At 37.5% G+C, this 22,326-nt stretch overlaps 1 protein-coding gene across 2 annotated transcripts; it reads right to left on the reverse strand.

Annotated features, from left to right (window-relative positions):
• Nucleotides 1–1,545: 1,545 nt before the first annotated feature.
• On the reverse strand, nt 1,546–22,186 carry lck (LCK proto-oncogene, Src family tyrosine kinase). Of its 2 annotated transcripts, none has more exons than XM_020713471.1 (13): nt 22,091–22,186; nt 19,383–19,489; nt 18,648–18,708; nt 17,878–17,968; nt 16,645–16,743; nt 16,427–16,530; nt 15,564–15,713; nt 15,326–15,478; nt 11,967–12,146; nt 6,339–6,415; nt 2,850–3,003; nt 2,586–2,717; nt 1,546–2,500 (listed from the first exon to the last, which is right to left on the reverse strand). In XM_020713471.1, exons 2-13 carry the CDS (start codon nt 19,482–19,484, stop codon nt 2,307–2,309), a joined length of 1,497 nt encoding a protein of 498 aa, XP_020569130.1. In that variant the 5' UTR covers nt 19,485–19,489; nt 22,091–22,186; the 3' UTR covers nt 1,546–2,306. The 2 variants fall into 2 exon arrangements, with proteins under 2 accessions (XP_020569130.1, XP_004082690.1); XM_004082642.4 differs by lacking the exon at nt 22,091–22,186 and adding an exon at nt 20,755–21,013.
• Between the last annotated feature and the right edge of the window lie 140 nt (nt 22,187–22,326).

Here is a 22,326-nt window from a genome sequence, read left to right on the forward strand (position 1 = left end):
AGAAAAATTAGCCAGACAGATGTTTAAACACACCACAGCAAAACAGACTGGCGATATCGTGACGAGCACATGAACAAAGCGGATCGTGTCTTTGACACAGACACATTGTGGCTTTTCAACTTTTATTACAGGTCATCCTATAGTTTTCATGAGCAGATGAGGTTAGTGCCCCAGCCTATTTGGAGTTCTCTGCTTTTGTAGTTCTTAAAAATATTAGAACAAAAATAACGGAAATTATTTGAAAGAAGATCACTCGTTTTTTTGTTCTTGTTTTTTATAAACGTAAAAAAGATTTTTATTAAATTGAATACAATACTCTTTCATATTAAACCTTACCAGAGATGTGAAAGGTAATTTTTAATAAGAAATAAAGTGTGTTTCATGTTTTGTTGTAAGCTAGGACACATGGCATTGATGTCCATGGGGAATAAATTTCTTGTGTGACAGATCCCAGGGTAGTTTCTTGGTGAACATACCTGTCTCTGATTACTTTCATTTTCATGTCCGTCTCAAACAGGGATTTACGGATTTGCCCCTGGCAAAAACAAACGCAATAGATGCAAGTAGGTGTAGGCCTCAACCCAAACCGGACCTGCGACAAAGTTCAACCACATTTAAGCTGGAGCTAAATAAGATCTGAGCTGAGGCTGGTTGATGTATCAAATGCATTTGATATCACAAAAATGTTTGACATGGGATAAAAAGAATGAGGATATCATGAAAATCAAGCATAACAGTGACGGCGGTCTTCTAAGCCATCTTTGTGTGGTCTTTGTAGTTGTGTTTACCATCCTACAGCCCCACTCACAGTAGCAGAAAACCCTACACCCTCCCCATCCAGGAAAGTTTAGTGCACGAACATGTTTATTCATCAGAAAACATCAGGCTGATTTAAGAGTACTAAAAGGTTAAAATGGATTCCAAAATGCATGATTTCATGCTCAAAAGCAAAATGGTGCGCTTCTCTACAACTACAGATCTGTGGACCAGCAATAGTTGTGTATCTCACTTTGACATAATGTCAAATGACATCAAGATTATGATTTTCGCCTTTGTGAATTTGTATCCCACAATAAACATTGTGCCCCTTTCCACATCTGCCAATTTGGTCAATGGTAAATGGCATTAGGCCCATCACAATAAATCGAAAAATTTATCAGCATTGCAACATCCGCCTGTGCAATACGCATATTGCAAAAGACGGCTTTAACTGCGATAAATGGTTACCTTAAATGTTTAACCTCGAATAGAGAAACTGTTGTTTTTTATAAAGCCCAAATGCATACTGACTACATTGTTCTTAATTGTTGTTCATAGTAGTTTCGGCCAGTCCTACCAGAAAGGTAGATGGTTGTTCTTTGATGTATTTATCCTACACACAAGTTACTACTTGTCTCCTATTGAGATACTTGCAGTATTATTTACATTGACTTTTTTTAAATACAGCTGTTGGAGTGAAATGGTATATTACTTCTTTTTTGTTTCGCTTAGTGTGAAATGCACTTATAGTAAGAAGTCATAATAAAAGAGTCAACCAAGTCAACGTCATTGGAATATATCCCTTTAAGTCTTTTTATGAACAATTTTTTCCTCACTATATCTGCAGAATTCATATAATCAAAATCAGGAAATATGAATAAAACTATTAAGGGATTAGTGAAAGGCCATACATCATAAGGATCTGCATGTTTCTCTGTCACATGACAAAGATGTCTGTCTTGGCTGAGAAAGTTTTTAAAAACTGCAATACTCCATCAACAATTTCGTCTCCATTCTCTGAATCCATCAATCCCAATGGAAAAGATTGTAATGTCCTTACAATCAAGATAATGATTGTTTCCTCTTTTTTGTGCAAATTTATTAAATCCAGGTGAAAAAGCTTTAGTGAGGGCAAAAAGAACATAGAATACTAAATTACTTTGTATTTAATATATCACAACAATGAATCAACAAACATTTTAATTCTGGCTTAGTTTCAGCCACAAAAAATATTTCCTTAAAGTTTCCCACTTTAACAGGTAATAGAGGGAAACTCAACTGAAGCACTTAACAATATTTACACATTAAAAAGACAATTGATGTTTTTTTTCCTGCTACCACCCTCGTTTTTTAAGTATGTTTTTCTCTTGGGAGAGCTAAGTTTTCTTCTGTAATAGTTTGAAGTATAAAAAAGTCCAAGTTTGAACATCTCCATTTTTACCCTGTCAATGGAAAAGGCAAACACTTTCCAAAGAAAAGTTTGAAGTCCAGCATTCATTCACAGGCCTGTTATCCAATGATATGTGTGTCTCTTGGATCCGGTGTAGCTAATGGTACTGCCTCTCTGTGGAAGCGAAAAAGTCCTCCAAGACATCCTTCAGGTATTCAAAGGTGGGTCTGTCGTCTGGAGTCTCCTTCCAGCAATGGCACATGATGGCGTAAAGCCCATCAGGGCACCCTTCTGGTTTTGGCATTCTGTAGCCTCGCTCAAGGTTTTGAATGACCTCTGGGTTGGACATACCTGCAAAACAACCATACAGGTTTTATTTTCACGAAATATTCTAATTCTTATTGATGGATCAGAATCAGTGAAAGGATTATTTTACCAGGGTAAGGAATTCGTCCATATGTCACTATTTCCGTAAGCAGGATCCCAAATGACCACACATCAGATTTTATGGTGAATGTCCCAAAGTTGATAGCTTCAGGCGCTGTCCATTTAATGGGAAACTTTGCACCTATGGAAAAAAAACAAGAATACATCACCAAAAAGAGGACAACAAAAATACAAAGAAATGTAACAGCAATTTAAAAACAAAAACAAATTAGCAATACAATTGTTGGAAATGCAAGGGAATAAATTGAATTACCCTCTCTGGCTGTGTATTCATTGTCCTCGATGAGTCTTGCCAGTCCAAAGTCAGCAACCTTGCAGATGAGCTCATGAGAGACTAAGATGTTTGCAGCTCTCAGATCACGATGGATGTAATTTCTCTGCTCAATGAAAGCCATGCCATCAGCCACCTGCAGGGGACAGCACATTTTCATGAACTACCAGGCTGTGGGTGAGTTCAAATAATAAACCATTAGCTGTGAGGGACATGTAAAACACGTTGGACCAAGCAGCTTAAAACTAAGAAGTTAAATACTTCCTCTGTGCCATTTATACTCTTGTTCTTCATGTAAGTGTTCCAGCTGGGTTCATGCAACAACACATTATGAACCTCATGCTCTACAGAACTGCAGTCCTGCCTGATCAGAGACCTGAAGGTGACTCATGCTGACACAAACCATGAAATTACCACAATGCTTTGAAGTTTTCATCTGCTGCATGCAAAAAACATAAGCAATTCATTTGGATTTCCAAAATAAACATCATGCACATCACTGTTTAATTAAACTACTTGCAAAATAAAAACAGCTTCTTTGTAGCAAAATGAGAATATTTAATGATTATATTACGGACGTAATGACAGTACTTTCAAACAAAATTAAATTTTGGTTTCTGGCGTTTTGGTAGGAAATTATCGTAAAGTGTTAAATAAATTCTAGCCCTAGGGTTCCTTAAGTCCTTCACGCCATAGGAGGGCAATTCACAACGTACCAATCCAGGACTCCACTTAATACATTTTTTTAAATAACTGGAGACAATTTCAGGCATGAAAGGGTTAAATTGATGTTAAAAATATATTTAAGAAAAAAAATAGTAAATGGTAATTTCAAGAACTTTAGTCTTAAGGGCTTCCATCTCCACTAATTCTTGACTCATCTGCACCCTACAAATGTTTGCAATAAGTTGGTGACTTAAAAGTGGTGTTTTATTTTTTTTATTGGAAACTTTCATCTTAAAACAAATTTCAGGCATTGACACTTTGTTGGGGAACCTTTTTTTCCAGACCAGCGTATTTTTCAATGTTTAATAAATACATTTTTGAAATTGTTTTACTTCTCTTTCATTCAGCTCATTACTTTTCTTTAATGTGTTAAGTTTTAACACATTAAAATGCACAAAATGCACTTGAACCCAAAAATACTTTCAGTCAAAACAATTTTCACTCTTGAAACAGAAAAATGTACGCAATTAAAACAATTTTCTTTGGTGCTCTAAACATAGCAGGGACTGTTACTAATGTGCCACAAAAGCCAGGCAATCACAGACATCAACCTTTCTGCCCATGTCTGCGATTGGCTGGCTTCTGTGGCACATTTGTAACATGATACCTTGATGTTGTGAGCACACAAGAGAGACTATTTCTATCAGTAAAAATTGTTTTGATTGCACCTATATTTAAGTTTCAAGAGTAAAATTGATTCGACTGCAGGTATTTTTGAGTTTCAAATGCATTTTTCTGTTTCAATTGCAAAATAATTTTTTGACCACAGAAAATTTTTAAAGTTTTACACTCAAAACAACAAGTGTTGTGTTTGGAAAAATTGCACACAAATCACTCCATAATTTTTAGGAAACAGTCTATGGTTTTTATTCTGATTCACTTTTTCTACATTTTCCACTTATATGTGTTTATTTGAATCCAGAAATTTACATTTTTTCCATAAGTGCTGAAGGACTTTATATGCAGATCTTTTTTTATTTTTAGGCTGGAGGCTATTTTCTGTTTTTTTGTCAATTAAAGCAAGTTGTAAAGTTTTTTAATTCATTGCAGATTGTTTATCCTAACTGGAATTGGGCATTTAATAATTTTAGAAATAATAAATTACAGAGTAATTACTTTATTCTTATGTTTCTTGTGAAAACCTTTTAAAAATGATCATGTCATTCTTGTGGAAATCCTTTTATCTATAAAACCAAACAGTTGGAGGATGTGACTGTTTAATGAGCCAGACACAACAGAGTTTTTCTGAGATACTTAATGACTCATTTCTGAACAGGGACTTCCGACAGAATGTAAAATCCCTCCAAATAAAGAAGACAGTTTTTCAGTGAGCTGAATGAGTAAAAAAAACCTCCTTTTTAATTTGCACAACACTTGAGCGACTAAAGGACTTGGGCCTCTTGATCCAACTTTTACTGTGATATACAAGAATGTATCACTGAAGTGCTACTCTGAGAAATATTTGCCAGAAACCGAATTTTGTGTGTATTTCAGCGAAATCCTGATTTTTTTTTCTTGACACAAAGAAAGGAGCAACTGTGGTACAGAGGAAGAGCGGTCAACCTCTTCTTGTAAGATTGCAGGTGCGGTGCTTGTCTATGTCAAAGTGTCCTTTGGCAAGACACTGAACCCACATTGCCCCTGGTGGTTATAGGTTGATGCCAATGTGTGAATGTGTGTGAGCGCATGGGTGAAAAGGACCTTTAAGAATGTTAGAAAAGCGCTATATAAATATACACCATTTACCATAATTAGAATATTATATAACTATTATATTTGTAATCAAAGCAGAATATTTTCAAAAGAAATCCTTATAACATGTGTGTACCAAACTTCTCATACCGCTGTACAGGTAAAGATCATGAAGGACTTTTTACTCACATCTTTTATCCAAAATAAACATAGCTTTCATTCTAGAGAATTTACACCATGGCCTTTCTTAATGGATCAAGTTAATATTCTTAAAAATGGATTGACAAATCTTGAAAAGACTCCAAACCTCAATCTGTCTTGTGGTTGGGAGTTATTCTCATGCAAACAACAGTGTCTGCTACCTAGTCTGCTCTACAAGTTGCATTGCAGAGTGTTAAATTCATGAGATTTAACACACAGAAAAACATTTGTTTTGAAATAGGACTTTTGGCTGGTGGCTACGTTTAGCATTAGAGAGCCTTAAAGGTGGCAAAGATGGCCTCAGACACAAATTGTACTGAGGCTTCCTTTAAACTTCTTTTATTCCTTAGTCCCCCCTTTTTTTTAAATGACAGATTAAGCAAACATATTAATCAGTCATTACTTTTTCAGGAGGGACTACTGACTGACAAAAGCAGATTCAGATTGATTGATTTGCATTGTCTTCAGTTCCAGGTTCAGTCATTGTTGCCTAAATTGCGTGTTTCAGCTGCACTGGCTCGCTTTCAAAAAGATTAATAGAAAACTAAAACTTTTTTAAGCTTGTCCACCCTTAATCCTGATTAGTAGCAAGTACAGTTTCATTCAAGCCACACAGTCTAGACCGACATTAATCATAAAAGCTCATGCCCTCCCACACACACATTTACACACCCATGCCTACAGTTGCGAGAATACAGATGAATGCAGGCCTCATTACAACACGTGCCTGTATCCTGTCGACACACATCACGCAGAGAGAAGACGTAAGAGTAAAGAGTAAAAAGAAAGGGCAGAATGTGGTAAAAGGGTGCTGCAATAAAATGACAGCTAGTGAAAAAGAGATTTCCTTGCCTGAGACGCCATGTCTATCAGAGTGTTGATGGGTAAATTGCCTCCCTCCTGTGTTTTTAGAAAATCCACCAGGCTGCCTGTGAAAAGTACATGCAGGTTAGGATTGTTCAGACAAACTCTGATTCACGCTTGATTCAAGCCATTCATGCAATTGTCGTCATTGACACCTGAGGGGCAATTCAAATATTTAACGAAAAAAGAAAACTTCTGTTTATATCGACATAGAATTTATGTCAATAAAAGATATTTCCTGAAGAATTTTATAGGTTTTAATGCTTCCTGGTATGTTTTTACTCTTGTTTTAAGCATTTTTTTTTTTACTCCTCCAACATTTTTGGAAAAATTTTACTGTTAAATGATGATTCAATGTCATCTTGCAACATGCTGGAGACAAGCGCTACCATGTTCCTGTAGGGAGATCTTTTCCTGATAAACCTCTCTTTATCCTTAAACAAATGAACACTGTTATGATTACTTTCGTCCAAAGACTGACTGAAGACTTAGGCGTTTCTGTGAAAGCAGATAGCGATGTTAATCTTACTTTAAATCTGCATTTCTTAACTCGTATTTGGATTCAGAGAACAAATCGAGATGCCGGCTGGAAGTTCTGCAATAAAAAGTGTTTTTTTTTCTTTTTCTTTCGCATATATTGCTGAACAATGTTACTGTTGCACATTTAAGCTTCTGCTATTATCACAGCATTCTTTATACTTTTATGAGAATAAAAAAAAATGCTCGTGGGTTAATTTGAGGAAAAATTATTAATGAAAAACACGATCAAAAGTTTCGATAGTTAAATTATGTCCAAATCATAAAAAACCTATTATTATAATGAAAAAAGTTTAAGTTGCTGTATAGGTCATTGATTTTGACCCTTATCTTGTTGAAAAAAAGTCAAAATTTAAAGTTTCTTTTGAAAATAAAAATAAAAATCTGTTCTTTTCTTTTGTAGAATGTCTACAAATTAAACAACAGAATTCCTCCTAACCATAAATAGTCCAAGAAAGACTAGAATAGTGAGCAGAACACTTAGAAGGAAGTACACAAGCCATAAGTCAAACTGATACACGCTCTCTCTGACAGCTAACTCTTTGTGGGGTTTGATGAACACGGCAACACCTCGGCACCCCGTTCAACCCGGCACAACCAAAGGAAACATTTTATAAGAGCTATGACTCTGCCAGGAAAGAAGAGGCCTTCAATCCTCTGCCTCAGTCAGAAAACTGTTTTTGAAGTCTGAGAACCAGAGTACTGCTTTTTGTCAGCTCCACAAAGGGAAACTGGTATGACACGCCTGTTATTTTCCTGCTATGTTGTCTTCGATAATGGAAAAATAGATTGGGAGCTCCAAAACCAGCCTCTCTCTCGATAACAGAAGCCGCAATTGTGTCCTGTCCAAACCCAGAGGCCAGACAAAAGCTTGGAGGTTTACAACTCACAGATGATAACACAAAGGCGCTCCTTTCACTTCAGCTGCAAGGCTCTCGTTGTTTTTGTGACAGCATCTCTCAGTGGATTTCTGCATTGTCGCTCACAGTGAAAGGAGTAACAAAGACTCTTGTGGTTAAAGTAAAACGAGGTGGTGGTGGGGGGGTAATAAAACTTTTTGTGCATGCAAACTGTTTGCAGGTGCAACCACGACCCCATTGTTACTGCTAGGTTCAGTTGTTTTGTAAAAGGCCCAGCAAAAAAAAAAAGGAGCAAGAATCCAGAGATGGAGAGAACGCTGAAGAAGAAGCTGTTTATTTATTTCTTCTCTAGTGTGACCACAAGGGTCATTCAGATTTGTCAGGAAGGGGCCGGGAAATAAGCAAAAGGTCCTGTGAGCTTTAAAAAAAAAAAGAAAAGCAAACAGTAGCAATTACACACACACAGAAGGAGGGGCAATAAAAAGAAACTAAAAATATCCCATCAGTGGCCGGGGCACTTCAACTGTACCACATACTTTGGCTCTGAAGTCGCTGTAGTACTCCTCAGCTGCATTCATATTCATCCACAAGTGATGATTACACCTTGAAAGTTCCAGTATTTGACATCACGCATTAAGAGAAACATAATGACAGATGTGAAGCTACAATCAAACGGCATTCAGCAAATTCAACAGGAACCACTGGAGGGGAGCGCTCATGTGAAAACACAGCAATTCATTAAAAGGACAATGGAGCAGGCTACAGTTGCATCCTTGCATGTGCTCCCACCACAAGCCTGATAACAGATCAGCATGTTTAATCCTGAACGTCTCTGACACCACACTAACACGGCGCCTTTGTCTCCACTCTGACACATTCTCTACAGACTGTCAAGGCAGTCACAAGGCAGGTTTCTGAATAAAACAAGTAATGGTTCCTGACAGGTTCAGGCATGTTTTATATGACCGAGCCTTCATGAACAGGGCATGTTTGATTCCACAAACACCAGGTCTATATTTCCTAAAATGTGTCAAATCAAATTATTTCAGTCAAATCCGGAGTCCCACAAAGATCAATAATTCTTGGACCATTTCTTTTTTATTTAGTAAACAATAACTAGTCAAATCGTGTTTCTTACAAGGTTTATCAGAAAGCACCAAATGTGATGAGGTTTTTATGGAGGTTATGAAAGACTTAGACTGAACTTAACTCCTGAAGAAGGGCATGAGGACTAATTTTTCTCAAAGAGAGGAAGATTCTGCCAGCTTAGGGCAGTTTAGACCCATCTTCCTCTTAAATTTTATCTCTGCAACCTGGCTTTTATCTGACTATCGAGGAAACAAATGATGTCATTTAGAAATCTGGAATTCTTGGCTTCTCTGGGTGTCTTGAACACACAAGCATGATCTGGCATAAAATCCAGTCAGCAAAGATGGAAAAGTGAGATCTGCAGGTTGTTTGCCTTGATTTGGCAAACAGGATTGGCTTGATAATGCATTGTTTGCTGAAGGAACCTTTGGAATATTTTGAACTACCATGACAGTGAAGTGTGCAAGCCTGGATGCCTTCTTTAATGTTCTTTTCTACCAACTAGTAGAAAAGAACTAGTTGAGGTGAGGGTCGCCGAATGGCTGAGGCGACCCTCACCTCAACCATGAAACCCCTTATTAGATTTTATCTGAATATTTCTGGGCCTGCATTTCGACACGGTATGGTAAGAGACTAAACTAAACTAAAAGACTAGACTCAAACCAAGCTCTTCTCCTTCTCGTTGATAAGCACAACACAGAATGACAGCAATAAATTATTCATGGAGGGTAGACAGCTTCAAACAAGTTCAATGAATTATTCCTTAAATAATATTAGGACCACCTTCCTGCTGGCATTTCTGAATGCAAAGAACGTATGGAGATCATGGACTAGTTGAACCGCTGCAGGGCAGAAGAAGCTCTTCTCCTCAGGAGAAGCTTGCAGACGAATGGACCTTTTTTGTTTCAAGTTTAACTTTTTTTTCTGAATGCTTTTAAAATACATTCCTTTATGAGAACGTCTATTTTAAATCCAAATGTCATGATTAATATAGACTCTCATGTTAAGTGTTTTACTGGTCTGACTGAAGATTTAACTCAATCTCCTTGTTTGAAAATAAGGACGGCTATTGCATTCACAGAGGTTTAATATCTTATTTACTTGTTCATTCATTAAGGATTAAACGTTGATGTGTAAACTTTGTTCAATCTAAATGTCATCAATTTAAAAATTGCACTGGATTTCTCATATTACTGTGATACACCAATGAAATACAGAATGATGAAAAGGTGTTACGGATTTTTTTTTTATATCTCCCAATCTGCCCTGAGTAAGTGAGCTCACCACAGATTGGCTGAAAGACAAAGATACTTCAAAGGAGGAGCAAACTCCGACAGTTCTGTAATCATTTTTTCTTTCATTTTAGATCTTTTAATTTGGTTTCTCATTTATGTTTTCTCCGAAAATTCTTAAAAGTTTCATAAGTAACTGAGTTTGTTTTAATATTCCACTTATGCCCTTTAGTAACCTTCACGCAGATCTTTTTGAACTAACTTAGAAACTGAATGCGTGTGTGCTTCTTTATTAAACGATCAAATGAATAACCTCTGAGATTCCAGGCATGATCACTTTAAATGCATCACGCTCTCCCAGTTACAATCTTCTTCTCAACAGATCTGATGACCTCATCTATCCTGAGAAGAACCACTTCGGGGGACTGAAAAGTCCAACTCAAGCAGAGCTGTGAGTCTTTTAGGTCCCATGATCCTGCTGACTGTTGTGGTCTGATATTATTAGAAACAGACACATTTATTTATTCCAAACCTATAGTGTCCCAAATAACTTACAGTTCATTGTTTTTCTTCAGATTCTACTCATTCTCCTTTAAATGCTCCAAGAATAAACCCACTAACATTAATTATTTTAAACAAATTTTTACCTATTTAGCATTGAAGTGTGATGAATGTGAGTAATTTCTACTTCCAAAAAGAAAGGCAGTGTCCATCTAAGACAAAGACAGTTAGAGCTTGTTAAGAAAACACGTTAATAATTTTAGAGTTTCTTCATATTACATTAGAGAGTAAAACACTACAATAGTGATTGTGTTGGTGAAAGACTGCTTCATAGATGTTGAAATTTCTTTTGTGTGAATTTACAGAAGATGGAAACCCAGATTACAGCAGGTTGCACAGTTTCTCCTCTGGCTTTTACAGAAGTGATGAAACCTGTAATTAGATCTTTAGTCAGGATCATAGCAGGAGAGAAGTTTGAGTCTGACTCCAACCCACAAGAGTGTGCATGGATGATCTGACAACAAATGGCTCAGCACCACATGTAGCAGAGAAGTTAAAATCCTTTTCACACAGTGGGTCAGGATGACGGGTAAACCACAAAAATCCACAATCTAACTCAGAACAGAAGGGAGCTGTTTACACCCATGACAGTTGTGAAATCGTTTAGGGTGCAGAGACAAATGTTCGTCAGAAACAAAAATGATGCTACTTATTATGAGACTCCACAGACTCTTTGAGATCAACTATTGCGTCAGAATGTCATTAGTGTCATGAAAGAATGTCATTTTGTTGTCAGTCCCTGTTGGCCCATTTCCTTGAGTATTTTGCATACGCACTTTGGAGAATGAAAACCAAACCAACAGGTTTATGAGTTCTTTGAGCACTTATAGTTTTCCTTTCACTCTGACTGAATAACCCACCCAAGATCCTCCCTGATCCCTTCCACATCAAACTTTTTTTGAGCTGCCATGAATGATCTGCGTTCTGTTGGTAAATTCTACCACTCCACATGTGACACTCAAATCTAAAAATCTATTTTTTTCTAACACCTACCTTAAAGTCAAATGAATAAATGAGAAATAAAGAGAATTTATTCATTATTTTTTACCCTGATGTAGAACTTTTAGCAAGGACAACATTCCATTTATCTGCAACAATTCCAAAGCTCAAGATTTCCTTTCAAAGTAAAAGATAGTCTGTGCATTTATCTAAAAAAAAAATTCTCAAAACAAAAAAGCATTTTCCAAAAGTTTCCAGCAAATGCTTTATAGTAGGTGAATTCCAAGTTCCCTACCCCCCCCCCCCCCCATGTGGTAACTTAAGACTAAATAAGACATTTCCATTGCCCTGTCAAGTCTCTTACATGTTTGTATGAACGTTTTATCTCTCCCACCTACCATTTTCCATGTATTCCGTAACAATATAGATGGGCTCCTCAGTAACCACGGCAAAGAGTCGGACAAGCCGCGGATGCTGCAAGTTCTTCATCATGTTGGCCTCAGCGAGGAAAGCTTCCACTGACATCGTGCCCATCTTCAGGTTTTTAATTGCAACTTTACTGTCATTATTATAGAGACCTGAAAGAGAAAATCCAGTTATTAAAAAGAAAAATCAGTTTAAATCTTTATCTACATATAGTTAAATTGGTGTCTAATTAAAGCTTTGGTTGAAAAAACAAATCAATATTTAAGGGCCAAAGGGTTTGAATCCTAGATAGACACATTAGTGACCACAGTGTTTGTTCATTTTAACACCCTGTCTCTCACCTTTTTATTATATTTGAATGCAAGCTAAGAATGTCTATAAAGGTTATTCAATGTATCGTGGACAGTTTATATTCAGTTCCAGACTGTTGACACTATTTGCCCTGGAAGCAGTTCTCATGTTATACTTTCACATTTCTAATTTTCATGAGTTTTCGTTTTTATACCTTTATATCTAATATTTGTGTAAAACATAAGCTAATTCTACCTCATGTTACACGATTTTGACACTTGACTCTAGCCAAACCTTTTCAATTTAATCAGGTAATCTAAAGGTGTCACACATTTTTTACAAGCAGGGACTTTTGATTGAAGGAAACCCGCTTGGCTGTTCAATCTAAAGACAAGAAGTCCCTCAAATTTATACATTGAACTTGAATAAATTGTTTCAAACATGTTTTTAGGGCAATACTCTTCATAAAACTGTTTACTGCAAGTGTTGGAAGCAGCAAAATTAGGGGACTTCAAAGTAATAGCGTCTTAATTTAACTAAATTATTATATATAAATGTGTAATAACAATTTGAACTCATTTTCCAAAAATTGAAAAACAATGCAGTGACTTTTTAAGCTATGTTGCATAGTGAAAGACAGTGTGAACAGTGTCTGCTGTACTGCTTCAAAGTTTCCGCCCTCAAAAATGGCAAAAAACAAAAGAAAACAATAATTTAAATGAACTTTGAACGTATTAAATTCACATCTCTCAGTGGACAAGTAAGTTTACGAGGTAAAAATTGAATGAAGCAAATTCAGCAGAATATAAAACAGAATATTAAAATAAAGGTTTGAAGTTTATAAAAAGGAAAACAAGAATAGTCAACATGTAGTCCCCACATCCATTTGTGAATTAAACTTTAGTTCAAAATCAAGAATCTGCTTTTTTTTAACCATTATGGACTACAATTTCTTAGTAGACATATTAAATTAATTTAAAAAAATATGTGTTCTAACTTTTCATAAAAGCTATTATAATTAGGAGCAGATTTTGTTTGCAGATGTTGAGCAAATGAAATATTCTTTGATAGCTTTTAATTGCTCAACATCTGGGGGCACAACTGAAGATTTTCAGCCAAATCAAACTGAATGACTGTAAAACTGTAAACTGTAAACTGATGTAAATATGGAGTTTTGGGATGATGATAAAAACAGAAGCAATAATAATATTATCAAGCATCAATTTTAGATTGATACTTTTTATTTTGACTACATTTTTTATGATTATTGAGCACAGATTTGTGCGCTCAACATGAGTGTCGTTAGAAATGATCTGCCCAGGTGTTGCTTATGGGAAAAATTGAACATATCATCTCATCAGAAACAATAACACAACGCTTTTGTTTTGTGACTGACTAAAGTATGTGCTGCACAAATATCTGAACCTCTTGCATCAAATCATCTGAAGGTACTTCTAATTTTCCTTTGTATGAAGCACCAGCTTCATTGACACTCTTCATGGGCCGTGTGAAGCGTGTCAATGAAGGAAGACGTTTTATCTTCAATGCAAATCCATCTTCTTATCTGCACCAAGAATCTTACAGTGACAAAGGATTCTTTGTATGCTGATATTTTCCTCATATTTGGACTATTTCATGCAAAACACTGGTCAACACTGCATGCATTACAACGCCTCCTTTAGTGCTTTTAATATTTCACATAATAAAAAACAAAGATGATATCCTGACTGCTTCTGAAATGCTACAAAACAACCATACTTTGCCCTCCACACTTGATGCGAGGTGTGAAGTGTTATGGCGGATGTGTTTAGTTTGCACCAAAAATGAAATTCTGCAACAATTTGAGGATTTCTTTTATGTGGAGGACTGTTCTCAGAAGCAGTACTACTGGGTATATCATTGGTCAGTTAGTAGTACTGTGATTTTGCTATTTTTTTAGTCTTTAAGTTGGCCAGATTTCATTATCTTAACGGAGGCCTGCAGAGTCAAAAATGCTAACAGTGAAGGACAACTTTTTAAATTTCTGTTGAATTTCTCTTTTTTGTCTGATTTCTGATTCTTTGATGGGACTAAGAGCCAACTCTTTTGTTTGAATGGATCAGGGGTCTGCAACTTTTAATGCTGAAAGAGCCATTTGGTCCAGTTTCTTACAGATCAAACCAAGAGTCCCACCTTACTGTTCAGAAAAATACACTTTATTTAAGTGTGTGTAACTATTAAGCTGTTCATTTATACATTGACGCTTTTATAAATTGGTAATACCTAAATTATAACAGTGTTAACCTTTTCCAAAGTTAACAACTTTAACTTATTTTACTTTTGATACAAATTCTGTAAAATAAAACCCACCTTGTCTCATATAAGATCCTCCTGCAACAGATTTACTTGCAATTATACACTTTTAAGAACTTTGCCTCTAATCAGCAAGACGACACTAATGTACCACAGAGGATAAGAATGTGTGCTTTAAGCTAATCCTAATAACAAAAAGCTCTGACCATCGATAAAACCTTTAACCATCACTTTGCTTAGTTATCTGACGTCTGCATTTTGGAAGACTAGTAAAGCACACAAGGCCTCTAATTTTATTAACCCTCTAAACCAGCTTTGTCCCTTTCGGGATCAAGGGGTCACTAAATATTAACATTGCTTTTAAAAACAGTTAATTTGACTGATATAAGATGTCCTTAGTTTAAGAATCTTAACATATATCACCCCCCAAAAAATAATTATTTATTCAAGATGGAGGGTTGAAGGAGCCACATGTGACTCTGGAGCCTCGGGTTGCAAACCCCTGGTATAAATGAAGCCATAATTGCTTAAAGTCAGCTAATTTGGAGTAACTGTAGCTGCAAAATGTTCAAAAACTTCAGTAAAAAATTGGATGTTTTTTAGCCAGGCTGTGTGAAATTGTTGTACAATTGTTACATCTTGTTTTATGAAACCATCTTTTTGACTGTGGATTAGAACATGAATCATTCCAACCTCATACAGAAAAATGAGCTAAAAAATGAAGCTTGTTTATTGGGAAAAGGCTCACCCATCCAAACTTCTCCAAACTGCCCAGCTCCAAGCCGGCGCAGCAGCTTGAGCGACTCTCTGGGAATCTCCCACTCGTCGTGCCACCACGGCTTCTGCGGCGCCCTTGACTGACATGGTTTCCCCAGAGTCGAGCACAGCCCATCTGCCTCCCCTGCATCACAAACAGAAAGTCGTGATTTAAACAGTTCCCACCTAAATACATTTCCAGAACTCCCTCTTGAAGAGGCTGCACTCACGTGTGTAATGCTGCACAAGCTCCTTCAGCGAGTTGAAGGAGATTTTGGCTGTGATGTAGAAGCCACCGCTGTCCAGGTTACGGATCCTGTAGTGCTTGACCCCTTCACCCGCGTTGTGGTCCAGATCTCGAATTGATAATGAGTATGACCCTGGTAAGGAGCACAGAGGTTAGATGAAGAACGCAGGAAATCTTTACAAATGAACAGACTTTTGCATATTACAAAGGTTTCCTTTTTTTCGGTTCAGTTAAAAAAAATCAAATCGCAGTAAAGCACAGTTGACCTTTACTTAATTATTCGTGCTGTTTTGTGTGACTGTTTTATTGGTGTTTTTGTGTCTTAATTAAATATAAAATGCAAATTTGCCTCCTTCAAAAAGCGTTTTTTGTAGACTTTATATTTCTTTGTATTTGATCCTAAACACTGAGCTAAAATGAAAAAAAAAAGACTTTTTTGTCTTTTATTTTGACAGAATCAGAGTTTGCTTCAAATTGTGGCTTTTTGTACCGAAGTGAAGTACAGCACAGTGCGTGATTTGTGCACAGCTGAGCAGGCATATACACCACTCAAGAGACAGTTTTCACCTGTTTATTATTTATTACTATTTTTAATTATCTTTTTTTTTTTAGTTTCTCCTCGGAAACTTAAAGATTTCATTTTCTTCTAATTGTTTTTTTTTTTACTTTAGGTTATATATATATTTTTTGTCAGTAAAGTCACTGTAGAAACCCAAAATCATTCTCCTGAAATGAGAAGGTGTTCTTGGTGAACTTTTTGAGTCTCCAATAATTGAGTGCAACACTGAAGGTTTGCATACAAAACATTTTCTGTAGGATAAATAATTGAGAAAAACACGATATCACCTTTGGTCGTCTCACTCTCTCGAATCAGGAAGGAGCCCTGTGTGTTTCCAGGAGCAAGGAGAAGCCTCATGGCATCGTTTCTAGAAATGTCCCTAAAGAACCACCTGCAGCACAAACGCACATTTTTCTTCAAACTTTGAGCTAACCACATCCCTTCTTTTAGATGACAGTATACATTGTGTGAAATGAGCTGAAGCCGAGTTTCCTGTGTGACGTACGGTTCAGTCTCCATTGTGGTCATTGCAATGAAGTTAAATGGGATGTAGCCCTGCTGGCCTGTTGTGAGGGACTCCGCCAGGTACCACTCTGGGTCATCCCTGGAGGTCAGAGGAGAAAGCAGTGTTCAGTTAGCATATCAGAGCTTTGAGGATTTCATGAAGAAAACCATCATGTTGGGAGCCATGGACAGTTTATGTATGTATTATGTATGAACACATCACCATAACAGGCGATTTGTCAAGATCCCTAAATTCTCCACCTCATCGTGTTGCAGCATTTTGAAATCAGATACCACATTTTAAAAATATTTCTCAGCCAAAATGTTTCTAAAAACACGCTTGCACTCCTAATATTTGCTCCTCAGTAAAACAGGAAACTGACATTTTTGAATAAAAAAGAAAATCCTGCACAAAACGAAAACAGAAAAACTAATTCTAACCAAAACTTGATGAATTTCATAGTTTAAACCTCTGCTTTTTTGAACATACATGACCCGAAATTACAAAGAAATTGCTGAAGAGGAAATGGTAGGAGTTTCCTTTGCAGGAGGTTCAGTGATGTTTTTTGCAAAGTTTTTTTAGTTTCTCTCAACTGCAAGGTTGGAACTTTAGATCAGTCTAGTATGAAAGAGGTAAATATTCCCTTTTGTTTCTTTAATTTTTACATCTATTGTTATTCCTGAAGTATGTAGAAATAAAATTCTTGAACGCAGCGATGTGGCACGTCTGAATATTTTCAGTTTCTCAAAATGCTTTTCTCAAACTCCAGTTTATGGAAGATTTGCAGCTTTAATATCATCAGCAGTTTTCAGAGGTATTCCCCTAAAGATCTGTGACTTTTGGGAAATGCCTATGAGAAACTGCAACCTTAATATCATTATCAGTTTTTATAGGTATTCCCCAAAAGTCAGAGATCTTTAGGTTTCTCTGATAAGTCATAATAAAAGTAATGTGGTGGCTCAGCTTCTGTTTTCCTTCAACTCTTTCACATCCAAAACTTATGGCACAAACCAAAACATCTTAACATCCTTGGTTGGAAAATGTACCAAAGGCAACTATTAGTGTGTGACTTTTTGGAATAAAACAATCCAAGTATTGCGTAGTTTTTAACATTTTAGAAATCATCTTAGTTCATTCTTTTTCCTCTGGAATCAAGTTCTAAAAAACAACAGAGATAATTGGTTGAATATTTCTTAATTTTCCCCTTTTTTCAAGTGTTCCAAATGATCTCACTTGTTAAGGATTTTGAGTTTGTCTCCTTTCTCAAAGCCCAGGTCACCATCATGTTTGGGTTCGTAGCTGTACACGGCCAGAGCAATGTTGTCTGCAAGAAAAAGGTCATTAGCTTTTGTTTGCAGCACAAAAACTCCACAAAACGTTACTAAAGAAAATAATGTTTTTGGTGGATTTAGTTGTTCCATTTTCTTAATCATATTATAAAAAAGATCTTAGAATCTGCCCCAAAAACAGGAGGCGTTTTTTTTCCTTCTTCAAATCAACTTTAAATGTAAGACGCAGCAGAAGATAAATTTACGCCCTCAACACAGTAATCACTTATCGGAAATAGTGATTTTCCCATCCTAAAGCGGAGGATGACAAAGAGCAAAATGACATTTGACTCTTAAAGCCTAATCTGACAGGAAAATCACTTCCACACCAGAAAATTATTTTTTATTAATATTTATATTTATACTATTTAAGTGAGGCTCGGTTGTGATGAAGTCATCAACGTAAATAATAACAAATGACAGGATTTACTGAAAAGTGAGACTTCCAGGTTTACGTAAAAACATCTAAGAATGTGTTCAATCCCATAACTGTGTTTACAGTCTACCAAAAGAGTTACTTCTAAAAACTTTTGTGGTTAATCTATTTTACTGGGGGGAAAAGGTAGTTTGGTCACTCTAACTTGAACAGTTTTTAATTAAAAGTGCTTTTTGATTTTAATATAGGAAATTACGGGTATGGATTTGTTTCAACGGAAAAGAGCAGAAGAATTCTACCTGGTAACGGCGACAAGGGCGGCGAATGCGATGATGGGTGTTGAATCAGCTGGTCTGTGTACTGACAGAATCAGATATGTTAAGCCTGCAAGCATTGAATTCTCTGAAACACACACATCAATGCAACATCTGGCTGAGACTTCGAAGGTCATCTGTAGGAACATTTAGGTTTTCCATGTCAAAATCTGACAGGTGGATTTCTCCTTCATTTCCAATCTGAGCAACATCAGGTCACAGAGAGGAAAAAAAATGGTACAAACGGAATTGTTGGGCTTCCACATAATCAAACACACAATAGACAACTTCCCTTTACCTGTTACATAACTTGTAAAACTTTGTTTTATGATTGTACTTTATGGTGTTTACAGATATTGCGCAACACTAGATGACCCGTGGGAACCAAGTTTTGTTCTCACCTTCTCATCTGTGTGACATTTGTGCCCCAAATACTTATATAGCACTTTACTACCTTCCCCGAAGTCCCAAAAGGCTTTACAGTTCCCATTCACTCATGCACAAACACACTCACACAATGCTACCAAATTCTGGCGCCAACCTATAGCCACCAGGAACAATGAAGGGGTTTCGTGTCTTGCCCAAGTACACTTCGACACATGGGCGGGAACCCAACCTGTGATCGTCCATTTAGAGGTCGACCACTCTGCCTCTGCACCCCAGTAGAAAAATTTACTCTCCGTGGAAAATTATACAACATGTTCACAGACGTTCACTCACTGTGTTGCTTGACTGGGGAGGTATTGGACAGTTGCAGTGTTCGCAAATGTCATCCAGGTTCTCCAACCATTCTTCCGAATCTGTACTGCAAGCACATCCCATCTTTCCTGCAAAGTTCAAACTATTGTAAGTAAGCTGTTTTTCACTTACATCACGAGTCCGGAAATGAACGATTCACGGTTTTGTTGAAAGACCGCACACTAAAAAATGGAACCATTTTGACCAGCAAATCAGTCCAGGTTCAGGTCATTGGTCAGTGTTATCAATATTGGGTTATGAATTTCAAAATCATCCCTCAAAACCACAACAGTGTTGTGGCTGAATCTGAAGAACCAGTGGTGAAGAATACTGTTAAATGTTTAGATCTGAGTCGGGTATAGAGAGGAGTTTAAGCAGCTCCACACAGACGTCTTGACATTTGAATTTACTCAAACAATTTACACAATCAGAGCTGACTGAGCGTCTTCACAAAGTTTAGTCACACAAAGGTTTGGTACGCTCTGATCCCCATTCAGACTTTAACGGTTGGTTTGAGTAAAGCCCACAGCAATGTTGATCTTGTTTAATCCATCGTCTGCACGTGCTCTGTGGAGTGGTCTGCACGAGGGCTGCATGAATCCGTTTTCTCAAGCTCCTTCAACTCTCAATGGGCCACTCATGGAAGCGGGTCAGCCGGCTGATGTTTGCCCCACAGCCGCAAAGCTGTGAGAAAAGCTGAAGGGCTGACCTGCCGCTAACCCACCACAACTGAGAGACCATAACAGTGAATCACAAGAGGATCACCAGGGCATGAAGAGGTCCTTGAATGATCGTCTCCTACGCTTACTAGGGGAGTTACACAAGCCAGCATTTTCTATTGAGGGGCTGTGGATTTTTTTACCCCTTGATTGTTAGCAACTGAAGGCCTCTTTCTAACACACACTCTGAGCTGTTATCATTCATATGGCACTGTGAGCGTGTCAATTAAGAATGGGCAAAGACAATTAGTTGAGGCTTGAAAGCATAACCAAAATGACCTCTTCCTACAGATAAGGTTCCTTTTCAGAGCATTTTGACGGTTAAGTTTCATCTGTTTGCATCAGCATCCTCTCCCTTTAGGCTTTTGTTTGGCAAAATTGTTATTATGTATTTCATATAAAGTACCAAAACACAAAAAGTCTTTATTTTTCACTTTAAAACTGTGTTTTTATGTATTAGTAGCTAGAATCTACTTTTGAAAAATATATTCAACGGGGACAAATAGCAATTTGATTCGCACGAACATATCTTCAAGTTTTCAAGCAGAAAAAGTTCCAGACGCATCACAAGAGCCCAAAACCACGCCGTTAAACTTTAACTTTCAAATCAAAAAGACAGAAAAATGGAAACTCACCTCTAAAGATGTCAAATTTTCACCTCGCACGTCCCGCTATCTTAGATTTTAAGTGCCGCCATCCAGATATAGAGTTTTGACAAAGTTTCTTCTTGAGACCTATTTAGCAAAAACGGTGCTTTTCAAACTTGGGTGTGAAGATGTCATCATCCGCTCGCCTTATTAAAAGTAAGACTGCAGCAATTGCTGAAGCGGCATCACACACACATGCGCAGGCTGTGGAAGAGCAACCCAAAGAGTTTCCTGTCGTTGAAATGTTGAGGGTTGTGCTGCAGGCTTTAAACAGGTGCTCGCTGCACAGCTGTGTGTGAGCAGCGGGGAACGTTTTTTCATGGCAAAGGGGTCAGGACAGCGCCTTTTCCTAAAGTGTTCCAACACAGTTGGCAAAAACGGGGGCTTTGGGTGGGCCTCGAGACGGCTGTGAGGAAATGTCTGACTTTGCATATTGAACCTTTTGACCTTTAAGGTGAGGCAGGGTGTGAGTGTGCAGCTGGGATGCTTGATTATTTGAAAAGAAGCAGCAAAGAGGAAACCCAGTCATGTTAAAAGTTACAAATGCATCTCCAGACTGAGTGTTATTCTGGAGCAGAGGCTAAAAGTAATGATGTCACACCTGTGTTTCCTGTGCAGCGGTTTAAAAGCCCCAAATTTAATGTCAAATGTTACCACAGCTAGATATTACCTCGTTTTATGTTCTATAATTGGTCAGGAAGATGTTTAAAGTAAAAAGTCAGATCCCTTATTGGCACAAAAAAGGTAAATTGTCCCACAATTCCTAAAGAAAAGGAACGTCTCTTCAATGTTCTGCTGAAAACATGAAGCCCTGCAGGCAAAGCATGTCGGATAGCTCAGAAAAAGCCTGCGCTGCTCTGTTTCCTACATTTGAGATGTTTCGAACTGCGGACCGCATCCTTTTGTGTTGTGGTGAAGGGCTGCTTCGACAGAGCTCGCACGGGCAGGAAGTTGGTCCAAACACCGCTGAGACTGCACTGAGAAATGTGCTTGAAGACAACGCTGGTGTAGACTGCGGCTCGCTCACGCTGAAACCACTTGACTTCAGAAATCCTGAGGATGTGTGGGGCCGTTTCACTTTCTGACACATCGACCTGTTAAGGAGCCTTTTGGTGGGTTAAAGGGAAACAGCTTGACAACGGGGAAGGCAAAATCCAGCCCACTCCTTTCAGGTGTTGCTGCCGTTGGAGGTGACCTCTTGTCAGGTCTTGTTGGGGTATACCTTTTCCACACTTGTCACTACTTCTGAATGTGGTTGGAAATCACATTCTCTTACGCAAACTGAGATGATATCACAGAGCAGAAATTTTTCCATCCCACCTACCTTCAGATCGGCACAGATGCTGGCCTCTTTTGATGCTGTAAGATTTGGATTTGCTGCTCACAGATGCTCTCTGAGTGTAGTTCCAGGCTAAACTGATGAGTGCACAGTCTTTATTTAAACTGTAACATTAGCTCATAACAAAAAGCGAAAGTAAGCTGTCCAAGGGGGAAGTTGTCTGGCATGAGAAACAGGCCTGAGACCTCTTTTGCTTTCATAAAAAAATAGGTTTTAGGTGC

The sequence above is a fragment of the Oryzias latipes genome, chromosome 22, assembly GCF_002234675.1.
Source record: "Oryzias latipes chromosome 22, ASM223467v1".
In the NCBI taxonomy this organism is placed as follows: Eukaryota; Metazoa; Chordata; class Actinopteri; order Beloniformes; family Adrianichthyidae; genus Oryzias; species Oryzias latipes.

What these genes read in the sequence shown, in the direction of transcription:
- lck (XM_020713471.1), bottom strand. Translation starts at nt 19,484, where the DNA reads ATGGGATGTGCTTGCAGTACAGATTCGGAAGAATGGTTGGAGAACCTG. An exon ending in CTCCCCAGTCAAGCAACACA is followed by an intron (nt 18,709 to 19,382) that starts GTGAGTGAACGT and finishes TGATTCTGTCAG; the next exon opens with TACACAGACCAGCTGATTCA. An exon ending in AAACTCAAAATCCTTAACAA is followed by an intron (nt 16,744 to 17,877) that starts GTGAGATCATTT and finishes TCTGACCTCCAG; the next exon opens with GGATGACCCAGAGTGGTACC.